Source organism: Nelusetta ayraudi, unplaced genomic scaffold, assembly GCF_046127955.1.
Source record: "Nelusetta ayraudi isolate G7.1 ecotype Tasmania unplaced genomic scaffold, CSIRO-AGI_Nayr_v1 ptg000022l, whole genome shotgun sequence".
Taxonomy (NCBI): domain Eukaryota; kingdom Metazoa; phylum Chordata; class Actinopteri; order Tetraodontiformes; family Monacanthidae; genus Nelusetta; species Nelusetta ayraudi.
Genome location: NW_027466072.1, coordinates 4,465,001 through 4,479,427, shown reverse-complemented (window position 1 = coordinate 4,479,427; position 14,427 = coordinate 4,465,001). Strand labels below are relative to the sequence as shown.

The window sequence follows — 14,427 nt, the reverse complement described above, 5'->3', positions numbered from 1 at the left end:
TGCTGGTTGCAGGATCAGGTATTGCTGCTGTTTTGTTTTGTTTTGTTGTTGTTTTTTTCATTTTAAACCTGAGCTTGTTAATCTGGAAGCTGTCACGATTTTTGTGACACGCATGAGTTTTTATGTTTAGTTTTGTATATTTTTTAAAACACCTGCTGATGTTGTCATTTTTCTGCTGTTCATCGACATAACACAATGAGCTGCTATGGGCACCCAACCAAAGTGTTGGGTTAGCAATTGACTGCGTCAATAGAATAATGAGAGTGCGACACCTACAGACTGGGAGGTAGAAGTGCTGTCCAGCTCACCCGTAATTATATAACGTACACATATATTTAATGTGCTTAAAACACAACAAAAAACAATGCACTTCATGAAACTGCTGCTCAGTGTAGAGAAACACCAAAAAAGAAACAAACAAACAAAAAACTTGATCAACGTGCATCAATTATTCTTTTTTTTGCCACCTTAACAAATGATCCGACAGTGCTCGTCCTGCCTCCACTTGAGAGCCTGATAAAAACGTTGGACTCTGTTAGCAAACGTTGGCTTATCAAAAACCTGCCAGACCAAATCTTCAGAGGAAAACCACTTCCTGCTTTCCATCTGTATTTTGAACTGCGGCATATCAGGTTAAAAAAGACGTCCGGTGCAAAACGAGTTGCTCCATCCGAGGGGATAAAACACTTTTGCCGCATCGCACAACGGTGTAGAGTCCTGTATGTCAGCCTGTAGCGCGGCAGAGTCACTCTTCAGAAGGTGGATCTCAGCGCAGGGCCCAGAAACAAAACGGACACTCAGATTGGAGGAGGATCAAAGAGCAGCGGCCCTGTAGCCCCGGGTTACGCAAGCATGTCGGCTTAACTCTGGCCAGTGATGTGTCCCGCAGCCAATGGCGACCGGAGGAGAACAAAGGAGCTCGCTGGGAGTCAGCGGAGGTGAAGAGGAGAGTGCGGGTTGCTGGAGGAGGGGAGAAAGGGGTGATGAAGGGGGAGGGACGTGAGTCCCTGCACTTTGACCTCGGTCAGTAACCAGAGTAACACCACAGTGGCAATAACAACAACAGCCAACAGATAAGTGACTTCACAGCGGCGGGACTGGGACCGGTCACCTGCCTGGTGGCCGCAGCTGGTACTGCGGGTGTGATGGTCTCTGGCTTTTTCTACCACGGAGGGAAGCAGTATTGAACAAACACCATGAGAAAATATAAACCTCCTGGCCAGAGGCAACGACTCCCTGAATTAAAGGAGTAGTTCCAAGGCAATTTCCAGTTGCCGCTCGCTCCTCAGTCACTGGAGGCTCTCTAATAATGATCCGCCTAAGCGGCTGCGGCTCAGTTGGCTCAGGTTCCAATCCCGGCTCCAGCCGTCCACATGTCAAAGGGTCCTTGGGCAAGACACTGAAGCCTAAATTGCTCCCAGTGGGCCTGGCAGCGCCACTGGTGTGTGAGTGGGTGAATGAGAGGCTTTGTAAAGCGCTTTGGGGTACCAGGAAGGTGCTAAAAGAGCGCTATATAAGTGCAGTCCATTTACCGTTTACGTAACCCTTGCTGGGTTTCACAGAGAGAGAAGTCTTTTGGGGACTACAGTCTGACAGCTTGTTCGGCGTTTTTCGAAAGTCTGGAAGGTCTCTGGAATTTAATTTGTCCCAAAAGACCAATGATAACAGGTTTTTAACAATAAAAGCTAAAAAAAACAAAAACAGTGTAGCTTCCAAGACAAGAGCTGTGCTCATGCTCGAGAGGAAGCAGGTTCACAGTTCACAGACAACTGGTCATACTGGTCACGGCGAGGGCTGACACTTTGCTGTCTTGAGACAAACTAGCCACAACAGGTCTCCAATGAACAGAATTCTTTCCTTCAGCGAAATTTCTAAACAGGTGCATACAGTATATTGTAAAATCCCCCTTCAGGAATGCTATCAATAATTAGATGTGTGCTACAAGGTCTTTAGATGAGAGATGAAATAATCATCAGCAACCCCGCCCCCTGTCCCCCGAATAAACTGGGTGTTACAACCAAAAGGCTTCTGTTGCAGCTCCGTGATGACACTGTGCAGCTGTTCATCTCCTGCTTAGAGCCTCTTGAAAGCAGCATCTCCACCTGTAGGCTCTGATTCAGCATCGCCCTTGATTTGTGTGTGTGTGTGTGTGTGCGTGCGTGCGTGCAGCAGGGGATGTCTTATTATGTATGATGGCTCCCCTGCTGTGCTGAGCTTCCTCGTGGGGAAGGATGAGGTTAAAGCCTGAATGCTGAATATCAACATTGCACAACAGCTGTGTTAACGCATCAGCACCTCCAGCAGCAGCGTGACGCAGAATAAGAAGCAAAAAGCAAAAAACACAACAATACATTTTTTTAATTTCTGCCAAATGAAAAACCCATAATTGACTTTCTTTTCTTTTTAATCAGATTTATTTGTGAGATTTTATATATAAATTAAAATTTATACATTTTTTTTCTTTAAAAATAGATTTGTAAGATATTAGCAAGAAGAAATCACTAGAAATAACTGTCTTTCCACTTGCTAATATTTTGTATCTGTATTGACACCATACACTGTATCTATAAAAACCTGGAGACATTACAGCAGGTGCAGGACAAACAGGAGATGTTTGACATCAGGCGACAGTGTTAACACTGTTTATAATACACTGCAATACCACTGGATGGCAGCAAATCCCACCTGTGGGGCCTTTAAAACGCCAGTGTCTGGGTTTCACTGTGGTCATGCACTTGTAACCGTCACCACCCGGCAGTCACACAAGCCCAGTGTGGCGTCTGGAGTGCTTGTGTGCGTCTCACCTGTTTGATACACAGCAGACGGTCATTGGTCTGCTGTATGTGTCTGTCCATCGACGGAATCGAGTTCATGTTGACTGTCCCTCGTTGGCCTCTACCTGCCAGCCATTAAACTGGGAGCCTTCTGCAACACAGAGAGAGGGAGAGAGAGAGACGTGTTAGAGTCGGCTGAGCTGCCAATCCCATCAGCACCCCCACCAGGATGCTACCGTTTAGCGCGTGTGTGTGTGTCTGTGTGTGTGCTGTGAGCCGAGTGGCGGCGGCAGCAGTGGCGGCAAGGAGGAGGAGGGCCAGATATTGATTTGGCAGGTGACAAGAACCTCGCAGAGCCCAGAGGATGACATCGCTCTCGGCGGCGGTGACACCCTTAACAAGCCCTGGCGGTCCCTGAACGCACCGCAACACCCTCAGACAGGACACGGCGCTGCGGCGTCCGACCGTGTTTGAAGCAACTCGGTGAGTCTGTCTGTCGGTCTGTCTGCCGGCCGGCGTGATGTGAGAGCAGCGCTGCCCTCCGAAGGACCTGCAGGAACATTAACTCGGCGTGCGGCTTTCTGTTTACATTACCGAGACGTTACGTAACATCTGGTTAACAATTATGTGCATCCTGGACCTTTGACACGCACGCCGTCTGATTCTCGTTCTCCTCATGCTGCTGCTGATCTTGAGCAAATTCCTCCACAGAACAGAAAAAATACGCCCGATCTCTCTGAGAATTTTGCCAGAAGAATAATTTTGTTACTGTTACAGTCATGTGATCGGCTGCAACGCTACCAAACATTATCGCTAATTCTAGCATGTGACTAGCGGACTTAAATTTAAAGGACCGCTGTGTCATATCTGAAGTGGTGTGAGCTGGAACGAAAAATGTCTGATTTGATTTTTTTGGGATAAAGTCACAATTTTTTTTTTTTGTTTTTTTTTGTAATGTCTGTTGCTGCACATTTATATTTCTACTGGCGGCCACATCAAGCCTCCACAGATTATCCAGTAGTCCTGAAGGTGGAGATACTCACGGTACGACATCCCAACTTGTGGAACGTCAGAAAGGAGGGATTAGCAGTGTTCTGCAATTTTCTGTCCTACCACAAGATGTCACTGGGTCTCACACAATGGGCCTTTAAAGACAAACTAAACAATCAACCACATGGTTCTAATCCAGGGGGGTTTCGCGGCTTTTTGTTTCTAGATTCTACCCTGACATCACAGCTGGTATGAGGGAATTTGTTGTTTGCAGTATGCTCTCTCAGCAATAGATGGCACTAATGTACATAACCCGCACATTGAGCCTTTAATGTTTAACTTTACTCTTCCACCTCCAGCTACCCACAGCTCTGATACGAGTCAATAAGAACATAAATGGGTGGCGGCTTTTCTCGACCGACCCTGTGGTCTCTTCCTCTTCCTGACGGCTGGACCCCTCCCACTCCCTCCACGCCGCTGACAGGGCGCAGTGAGGAATGCGACTGCGCCGAGCAGCAGTGGTTTGACTGGGTTTGGGGGGGTGGGGTGGGGGTGGGGGGGGGGTGCAGGAGAGGAGGCAGGCGCCGTGCTGCACCGCACTGATAATGCTCACTTAGGGGTCTCGGGCTGGATTTAACGGTGGGGCCGGTAATCTACTCCACTAGACCGCTAAAGAGCTTTTATGCAAGCGACTGCAGCGGCTCGTGCCGGCGCTCTGAGAGCAGGCGAGGGGGCAACGCGGCGCATTCCTCCGCCAGGCTTTCAAAGAGCTCATAAAGGAAAAGAGACATCAGAGACGGGGATTTTTTTTCCCCCCACTCCCCTCTAAATGTAAAGCAGCTGTTTGTTGACATATTTAAAGGGGTCCCTTGTTATGCAAAATTCACCATTAGCAAATTTTCATTTTTCATTTCAACGACAATCTGTGCGTGTCTGTCCCGTCAGTGAACTCGATGGAACATTTTTGGCTTGCCACACTTTTTTCAGCAAAGACTGTCCAAAAATACACAGTTCTGGGAAAATCAGTGATCTTTGTGATGTCACAAGGGGCGTTGATACCTCACCCAGGTTGGTGTCAAAAAACCTCAGACATATGGTTGGTCTAACAAAGCATCACTTTTAGGAAGAGGCCAAGAACCAAATCAGTTCAATTCAATTCAATTCAATTCAAACAACTTTATCGGACAATATCAGTTTCAAGTCAACCAGTGAAATATTGGCACAGAAACCTCATTTTTTTGAAGAGGATTTTAACATAGGGCTACAATCGTGTAAGGCTGCGGTACTAGAGTGTGGCTTAAAAACAATAAAGATCTGAATATTGAAATATTAATATGGGTCCTTAAAACAGCGCTCATAAAAAGACTCACTTGTTTAATATGTAAGTGGCGTGCCAGGCTGCTGAAATTCAATAAATGTTAAATTTACAATTTTAAATCACATTTGTGACCAGGAGTTAACGATCCATTTTTTTTTGGACTTCATTAAAGGATTACCCATTAATAAACACATTTAAACGGAACAAACACAAACAGGCTGAAACAGATGCAGCAGTGTGGCTCATCGCACACCGACTCCGCTGACGGCCCCCGTGGCGCTCACCGCGCTAACCGACCCCTCCACTCCACTCCCCTCCTCCCCAGCCCCGTGTGCCAGCTGAAGCTGGTCCCCTGGCAGGCTCACAGTGGCCCTCGGCCGCCAGCAGGTGTCTCCCTGGAACCTGGGGAGACAGGCTGGGCCGAGCCGAGCCGGGCCGAGCCAGTGGCACAAAGAAGAGGCAGCGCCGGTGTTGCTTTAAGCCTTTACAAGCTTTACAAATCCTCAGCTGCTGCTTCCTAACAGGGCCCACTCAGCCCGGCACCGCCTGTCTGACCTTGTGGTTATTGATGAGAGAGTCGACCTGCTCTCTCTCCCTCTCTCTCTCTCTCCCTCTCTCTTCCTCTCTCTCTCTCTCGCTGTCTCTCCGCTGGTCCTGCCCTCTGCTCTTCTGTCTGATGTCATCTCTTTTTACCGCCGCGGCTGAGTTAAAACCAGAGGACAGAGGAGAGGAAGGGCTGCAAATCAGCGACACCACCACTCCAACAATATGTTCTTATCTCTTAAATTCCAGCACCGTTTGCGACTGTTTCCAATAGTTCACACACATTTCTTTTCCACAACAACGACGCAGACGCCTTCTAATTAAACACACATTCATTCTTCAGGCTTTAATCACAAACGGGAGACAAATTAAACGCAATGCCAAGGATGTATGGCAGCGGATTCAATTCCAAGCCTTTAAGTATTTATTTATTTCATTTATATTTTTAAACAAGCTGCAAGAAGTCATGATTTATCATTTTCCCTGCGACAAAATACCTGGCGTTAGCTCGTTCGCCCTTATTCGGCAACATGGCCCCGAAAAACTCCTGCGAAAATCACGCTTTCAAGGATACAAAGAGGGGTGGATGTGTGTGTGTGTGTGTGTGTGTGTGTGTGTGTGCGTGCGTGTGTGTGCGTGTGTGCAAGCTTAATTCGGCAAATTGCACAGCAGGCGTTACACAACAAGTTGAGAGGCTGTGGATTCCTGAGCAACAAAGACGTGCGGAAGCGGAGAGGATGAAGTGGAGGAGGATGAAGAAGAGGGTGAAGAGGAGGAGGAGGAGGGAGACCCTGCCTTCCTCCCGTCCTTCCTTCCTTTCGTTCAAGGCAGAGCCGAGACCGGCGCGCCTGAGCGGGAGCCGTGACAAAAAGGGACGGCTGAGGAACTGCAGCGGCAGCAGGGGAACAAATAGGGGAGGCGGCGGAGGATGGCGGCGAGGTGATGGAGCGCCACCGGAGGACTGGAGGAAATTATCTCTTTATAATCAGGGGGCTTCTGCATGGCTGCCTCCTCCACTGGCCGCTGACAGATGAGGCCCACCTCTCCGAGCCGCTACCGGCCCACCTCCGGGGCTAGAACAATGTTTTCTCTTTGCCCCCAACACCGCCCCTACCCCCCCTACACCGCCTCTACCCCCCCTACACACACACACACACACACACACACACACACACACACACACACTCCCTCCTTGAGTACCACCACTTTTGAAAGCTTCACCCCCCTCTCCACCCGTCCTCCCCTGCGGAGGACGGAACTGTCTACCATCCATGTTTGTCTCATTACGTGATCATGTTGCATAAGTGTACCTTGAAAAAAAAAGAAATGGGGGGGCGGGGGGGGGGGAGGCTGCGGATTTAATCTGATGACAAAACTGTGGCGGCGGCAGCAGCAGCGAGCGCCGCAAGACGGCGAGAAACACCGGGAGACTGAACAAAGTGGAACATCATTAGCAGCCAGCCAGAGGCTGCGGCGCTTCACTTGGTTATTTGGAAGTGTCACAACGGCACAGTTTGAAATCTAAACATTATTCCAGACAGCCCAAATAAACAAATACATTGTAAAAAAAATTAATAAATAAAAACCCCGCCGCCCTCCTCAAAGAGAGCTTTTGCAGCCGGCTAATGCAGAGCGGAGGCGAGACGCGCGCCTCCGCTCTGCAGGATGAGAAACAGTGAGAGGAGACAATGATTGGCTTCATCCCGCCATCACAGCAGAACAAATGGATGATGAACCCTGGCGTCTCTCCGCCCGGCTGTCGAGAGAGACGGGGAAGCGGCAAACACACGTTGTTTATTCACACAAACTGGCGGAACCGAGGCGGCCGGCAACAGCAACAGCGCGGCTAACAGGAGGTTCACGGTGTCTCGCAGGCTGGTTCTGGTTCTGGTTCTGGTCTGTAGTTCTGTAGTTATTCGGGAAGAGCACTGAGTGCAGAATTTGGAAAAGTCGACTGAAACAAAGTGTTGATTAGCCGTGATTCCATCACCGGGGGGGGGGGCGGAAGGCTGAACGCTTGGCGGGCTAGCATTTAGCAACATGCTAACATGATCTGAAAGTCAACTCAGTCATTCTTTTTTGCAAAAGAAGTGGCGAGATGAAAAGGCAGCAGTTCGAACGCTGATGTTGTGACAGTGGACAACGATGATGATGATGATGATGATGATGATGATGATGATGATGATGGAGTCATGTGACATGATGGAGTTATGAGAACCTGCTTCAATTCGCCTTTTGTCAGCTCTTTATTTAAGGAAAAAATAGAACAGAGAAAAGAAGGAAAAACTCACACTGACGCACAAACATCGCAATAAATTAAGGATAATCTGTTGAAATTATTATTGTTCTTCCAAATCTTCCCAAGGTTTGAATAAAAACACGTTTGGTTTCCTCATGAGGCTGCAGACAGACTGAGTGGGCCAGCAACCTGCACTGGCCACCACACACACACACACACACACACACACACACACACACACACACACACACACACACACACACACACATTCTCACCTTCCCCTGAGTGCTGGACCAGCATCATGATACCATAACAACACCCTCAGTGGCTCCTAATGTGCTTTACAACAACACCACAGGCAGGGTGTTACACCTCTGCAGAGCTGCGCTAAACACCAAGCCTCAAACACACACACACACACACACACACACACACACACACTCGGCTAATCGAAAGCTTTAAGCACTGCTGACATGATTAAAGGGAAACGAGGCGGCCGTGCGGCTGATCCAAGAGTCGCTCTCACACCTCAAAGGGGGGCGACGATGGCGGCGGCGCCGCTCAAGGTGACGGCGTCCCGCTGTGCGGCCTATTGTCGGTGATTGAGGCAATAAAGGGCTAATAAAGGGCTAATCTGCGCCATCATTGGCTGGGGGCTCCATCAGTGGCTGGGGGGAGGGGCTGCTGCAGGAAGCATCTCCTCAGCCTGACGACCACAATGAGCTCTGCTTTCCCTCTTCCTCCTTCTTTCAATGGGGAGTTCACGCAAAAAACAAAAAATGGAGATTCCATCAGTTTTCCACACAGCCAAGACGTGCAGCTTCCGCCGCTGCCCAGCAGGGTGCGCCGTAGTACCCGACCGGCTCCATGCAGAAGTGGCAGTGAGGACAGTGGTCTCTGCTGCTTCACCTCCTCCACCACGCTGCTCTCTCTCTCTCTGCAACACACACACACACACACACACACACACACACACACACACACACACACACACACACACACACACACACACACACACACACACACACACACACACACCACCCTCATCCTGCTGCCATTGATGCTCCTCACTGATCTCCTCCTCTTCTTGCCCTCTTGTCTTCCTCCATATCTCCGTTCTTCTTCTATCCGACTCCACTCTCCTCCTCCTCCTCCTCCTCCATCTCCCCCTCTTCCTCCCTACTCCCCCCCCTCCCGGGCCACTCACTATTTATTTTTTGCTCCTCCTTCTCTACATGACAGCTCACATAAGCGGCAGAGCCTCCTGGATTCCTGCAGGAGAGACTGTTGTTCAGCCATCAGGCACATCTGCAGCGTGATTAGAAAAGCAAAGGCAGCAGAGGGGGGAAGGGGAGGGGGGCAGGTGGTGAGGTGGTGAGGTGGTGAGTTGGTGCCCCCCCCCCCCAATTCCCTCACTACAGAAGAAGAAAACACAGGGCGGGCCTGAGCAATATCTCCTCTCTAACCAAGTGGAACGTTTTGCCACCGCTTGGAAGAAAAAGAGAAATAAAATAGAGAGAGAGACAGCGAGACAGCGAGAGAGAGAGAGACAGCGAGTGAGAGAGAGAGAGAGAGAGAGAGAGAGAGAGAGGGGATGAAAGCAGATGTGGCACATCAACAAACCCAAGCCACCTTCCAAAGAGATGCTCTCCGCCACATTGAATGAATATATTTGCTTTCTTTTTTTCCCTTTACAGTCGAGTTAAAGTGGAGTTTCTTCCCACAGCTGATCAGAGCAGCGACACACGACCCGTTTCTTTCACACGTATGTCGGAGCTCCAGCGGATTAGTGACAACTTGTTTCCAACACTGACTTTAACGAGTGAATATGTGAGAATCTTCATTGTTTTTCCGTGTGAAATGTCTTTATCAGCGTTTCCTTGACAGTTTTTCACAAAATAAAAGCACTATTTCTAAAATTTCGTCAAAAATACAATTGCAATGTGCAGGTGTTTCCATTGAATGGTGTGAATGTTACATTTGCTTTTGTTTGTTTAAGTTTGTTTGCTGTCAAGAATGGTTGGTTGGATTTTTCTCTTTGATTACTTGTAAAAAATATCTCCTCTTGCAGCAAAACTTGAAGTCACACTGTGTTTCTGCCACGTTGACCACGTGAGACTCCTGGCCGAGCGACACGGCGGCGAAGCAGCTTTTCTTTACAAATGTGTGACAAACACTGCGGTTTTAAAATATTCAGAACTGAAGACTGAAAAACAAATACTTATGAATTAAACAGGTTGAATTTGTAGCGTATGATTGGACCGTCATTTTTTTTTTTTGTCGCCAGAGACCACTAGCCAATCACCAATCAATCAGCATCAGACCAATCAGCAGCCGTGGTGAAAAAGAAACAGGAAACGGTGTGTTTTGTTTTATTTTGCTGCGGCCTCACCGCCTCGTCAGTTAGCGTGTAGCAGGGGCGGAGTCTCTCCACCGATTTCCTTCGACCTGACTGAAAACGTAAACACAGCTAGTGCCGCGTCTTCTACTGTTTGACCTCTGCCGCATCCTGCACACGGCTGCGCATTTCATTTCCTTCCACCCTTGTGCTAATAGCGTGCAAGAGGAGCGAAGAGTGCTCTGTGTGTGTGTGTGTGTGTGTGTGTGTGTGTGTGTGTGTGTGTGTGTGAGTGTGTGTGAATTCCCCCGGGGCGCTGGAGGCGGCACAGATGAGCCACATGAGCGCAGAGCAGCACGGACGCTAACGGCTAACAGCTAGCGCCCATGCTGCCTCAGCCGCTCGCTGCCAACACCCCCCCTTCACTGCCCCACTGTCCTCCTGGAATTTTTTTCCTCTTCTTCTTTTTTTTTTTTTCAAGGCATGTGACTCCACTCTGACCGTCACAACTGCTCCGACTGGACTTGTCGAAAACATTTGTCTCAGAGACTGTTTTTGAAAGCGAGACCGGAGGGAAAAAGTCAAACAAAAGCAGAGTTTTTGGTTTGGTTTCCATCTCTTGAAGGGCTGCTGTTGCCGTGTGGCTGCTGCTGACACTGCTCACCAAATCCTCCCTTTCCTTCCTCTCTCTCACCCCCCCACCCACCCTCTCCCGCCAGTCTCCTAGTTTATTATGAATTCAGCTCATGTGTCCCCCTCCTGTGAGTGGCTGTTCATTTTCCACATACCGCGCTTAATCCGGGCCAACTAAAACTTTGAAATAGCCGGAGCGCTAGACGCGGCAGCCGCTGCCCGGGAGGAGCCATTATGAGGTCTGAGGGAAGAGGGAGAGTGATAGCAGTGAGGGGAGGAGGGGTGGTGGTGGTGGTGGTGGGTGACAGGCGAGCTGCAAGATACATGGGAAGGAATTCAAAGGAGGCTGAAGGGTTTGCATGTTTGTGTGTTTGCTGCAGCGCTGATAAGTTAGAGGGGAGGCGCACTCGGCATTTATTGACCTGTGTGCGTGTGTGTGTGTGTGTGTGTGTGAGTGTGTGTGTGTGTTGATGTTGATGGGGTAAGGTCGGAGCTGCGAGCAGGGGGGATGGAGGACCTCCTTGCCTGCATTGTGCCGGTGACCTTTGGCCTTTTGTGACTCCAGAGTGAATGGGAGGGGAGAGCCGTGCCGAGAGTGAGTGAGTGAGAGGGAGAGAGGGAGAGAGGGAGAGGGAGAGGGAGTGAGAGAGGGAGTGAGAGGGAGAGAGGGAGAGAGAGAGAGAGTGAGTGAGTGAGTGAGAGGGAGAGAGGGAGAGAGAGAGTGAGTGAGAGGGAGAGAGGGAGAGGGAGAGAGAGTGAGTGAGAGGGAGAGAGTGAGAGGGAGAGAGGGAGAGAGAGAGTGAGTGAGAGGGAGAGAGGGAGAGGGGGAGTGAGTGAGAGGAGGAGGGGGGCTTTAAATAGTGCATGAGCTCAACAACCTGCCCGGGCCGCTGACGGACGGCGGCAACATGAGCTTTCTGGCTCTCACATGAGGAGGGGATGAGCGGCGGAGCTGACAGCGGCCGTCACAGCTTCGCCAACGTCTCTGTCTGAACATTACAGCGGCTCGGAGCGCAGACGCAGCCGAGGCCCATTAATCTCCCCATTTTTCGCCGTGATCGATCTGTTTCTCCTCCAATCTCTGACCTGATCTCGTCAATAAAAGCCTCTTTCAACCAGCAGCACCACCCCCATACAATAAACATATAAATAAATGAAAAGCTTCTTCAAGCGGCTTGTCTAGATCTTTCTTTGCATTCGGAGAGACGTTCAGGCGGTGGTGACGTGAAAAGAGGAAACACAGAAAATCCTTTGTCCCATATCAAAGGAGACGGAATCAATCACAGCAACATTAGCTGCGCTATCATGGCCCCTAGAATTGCGCAAAACCAAAATATTGCAATAAAAAACTGCTCATGGAAGCACCTAAAGTATGAAAAACCTATTACCTATAACCTATAACCTAATATGGCCTCAAAGGTTTTGACGCTCTCCTGAGGTGGGTTTTCAGACATGTCGACGTAGAGGTACATCGCTAAAGTGTCATGGAAAGACTTTCGCATTTCCACATCCGCGGACGTGACGTATGAGGTCACGTGACCAGTACACTTCAAGTGTAAATGGCGCGTTATGTTTAGACGGAGGAGGGGACAGAATATTTTTTTTTACAAGTAATCAAAGAGAAAAATATAACCACCATTCTTGACGGCAAACAAACGTAACCAAACGAAAGCAAAGTAATCGTCATAAAAGATTTTACGAGAATTGTGTCTAATGCGCTTCACACCAGTCAATGGAAACACCTGCAAATCGCAACTGCACTCAGTGGAAATTTTCCAAATATTGCTTTTATTTTGCCAAAAAGTGTCATGGAAACGCAGCAAATGACAACGTCTGAGCCGTCCTGCAACATTTTCCCAACAACAGGAGTATGTGAGGAATGTTCCTTTAATGCCGCACGCCGACTGCAACAGTCCAGCCTGTCCGTCACCGGGGAGCGTGTCCATATGTAAAAGGGGCGTGGCCGCCCCGCTGTGCATGTCTGTGTGTGTGTGAGGCTGATTTAGTGGTTAGGTAACACAGGCTGCTATAAATCTGTGTCACAAATCTTCCTCAGGGAGCTGAGGGTGGGAGAAACACACACACACACACACACACACACACACACACACACACACACACGCACACACACACACACACACACACACACGGAGGCATGTGATGATCCCTATGCAACAGACGGAGCTCCAGCTCCCTCCGGCAGCCTCTGATCCAGTCGGTTCTGGCTGTGGCCTGCTGAGTTGTGACGGGCCGATAAACTGGGAACGTCGACTTTCTCGTGCGGCGGCGGCGGTGAGGGATCCCAACACGTCTCGAGGTTTCACACACCCGGCACCACGTTTTCACCGTGTCAGGTGCGCAGGTGGGATGGCGGCTCCGAGCGGGGACGGAGCAGTCGCTCGTCTCGGAGGTGCAGATCACATGTTTTTTTTTTTGCCGAACCATACGTCGCATTTTATATAATCTCCAACAGCGAAGGCTAAAAATAGCGTGGGATGAATATTGAATGCCGGGACAGAGGCGGCGTTACGCAATTCACAACTTGTGCTGTCAGAGGGGTTGTGAGATTCGGGGGTGGGGGGGATGGTAATTGTACAGAAAAACACTGAATGAAAAATGATTTCATCTGCACTTGTGTGCACAACACAAATGGAAACAAACTTTGCGTGGTAGCTCGCCGCTCCACTCTGCTGTAATCTGACACCAAGCAGAGATTTGACCTGCTTTGCTGCTGCGGCTGCATCGTGTTCAACCAAAGATGCTCATTTAACACCAATTACTGTGGCAGAAAAAAAAGCTTTGGAGCAACATTGTGTAGCTTTTCAAGCAGTGCTTCACAATTTACAATCTATTTTAGAATTCAATCACTTGCAAGTGACTGGGAGAACAACACCGCAGTTGCTGACACAGTGCCCACATCTGGAGTGGTACAGCACTATGTAACGTTAGTTTATTCACTTATTAAATAGTTTGATTTGTTGAGCCTGACCTATTCATTGAAAATGTTTTGCTCTCTAACAGGAGTCACCAACCTTGTTGGCACTGGCACTACTTCATGGGTCCCGAGTCATATGAAGGGCTAGCAGTTTGCTACACACTCATGAAAGAATGAGTTCTCAATAATTATCAACAATGATGTAACATGGTTGGATAAAACTGAGCTGGTCCTGGGGGGCAAAGCTGCTTTCATACCGACTTTACCAATTTACAAATTAATGTCACTAAATTGCCAAAGAAAACTGGATCCCGACAGCCCCCTGACAAACTGGAAAGTGTACAAAAATCTAAAGACAAGACACAATAACGAATCCTCAGAATCTACACGAAACACCGCCGATCGTCGGCATATTTGCTCATTCTGATGAACTGACACCGGGGTTGAAGTGGCACATCAAGTAGCTGCTTCTTTGTGTTTTGTTGTTTATTTATTTCTTTTCACAGCTTGTGTGATTTTCCCCATCTTGTCTGTTCACGGGTGCAATTTAGCTGCAGCCCCTCTCCAGCTGCCGGCAAACAACCAGAGCACGGCGTCATCCATCAGGGAAGCTGAGGTAACCTGACAGGTGAACATAAACAAAGCTGCCTGCAGGAA

At 49.1% G+C, this 14,427-nt stretch overlaps 1 protein-coding gene across 1 annotated transcript in view; it reads right to left on the bottom strand.

Moving 5' to 3' along the window:
• LOC142889451 (zinc finger MIZ domain-containing protein 1-like) overlaps positions 1–14,427 on the bottom strand; it is a 117,167-nt gene that overhangs the window by 39,074 nt on the left and 63,666 nt on the right. Inside the window, exon 3 of the mRNA XM_076028195.1 lies at positions 2,805–2,925. Coding sequence (XP_075884310.1) covers positions 2,805–2,873 — 69 coding nt within the window. The 5' untranslated portion in view covers positions 2,874–2,925. The remainder of the gene's footprint in view (positions 1–2,804; positions 2,926–14,427) is intronic.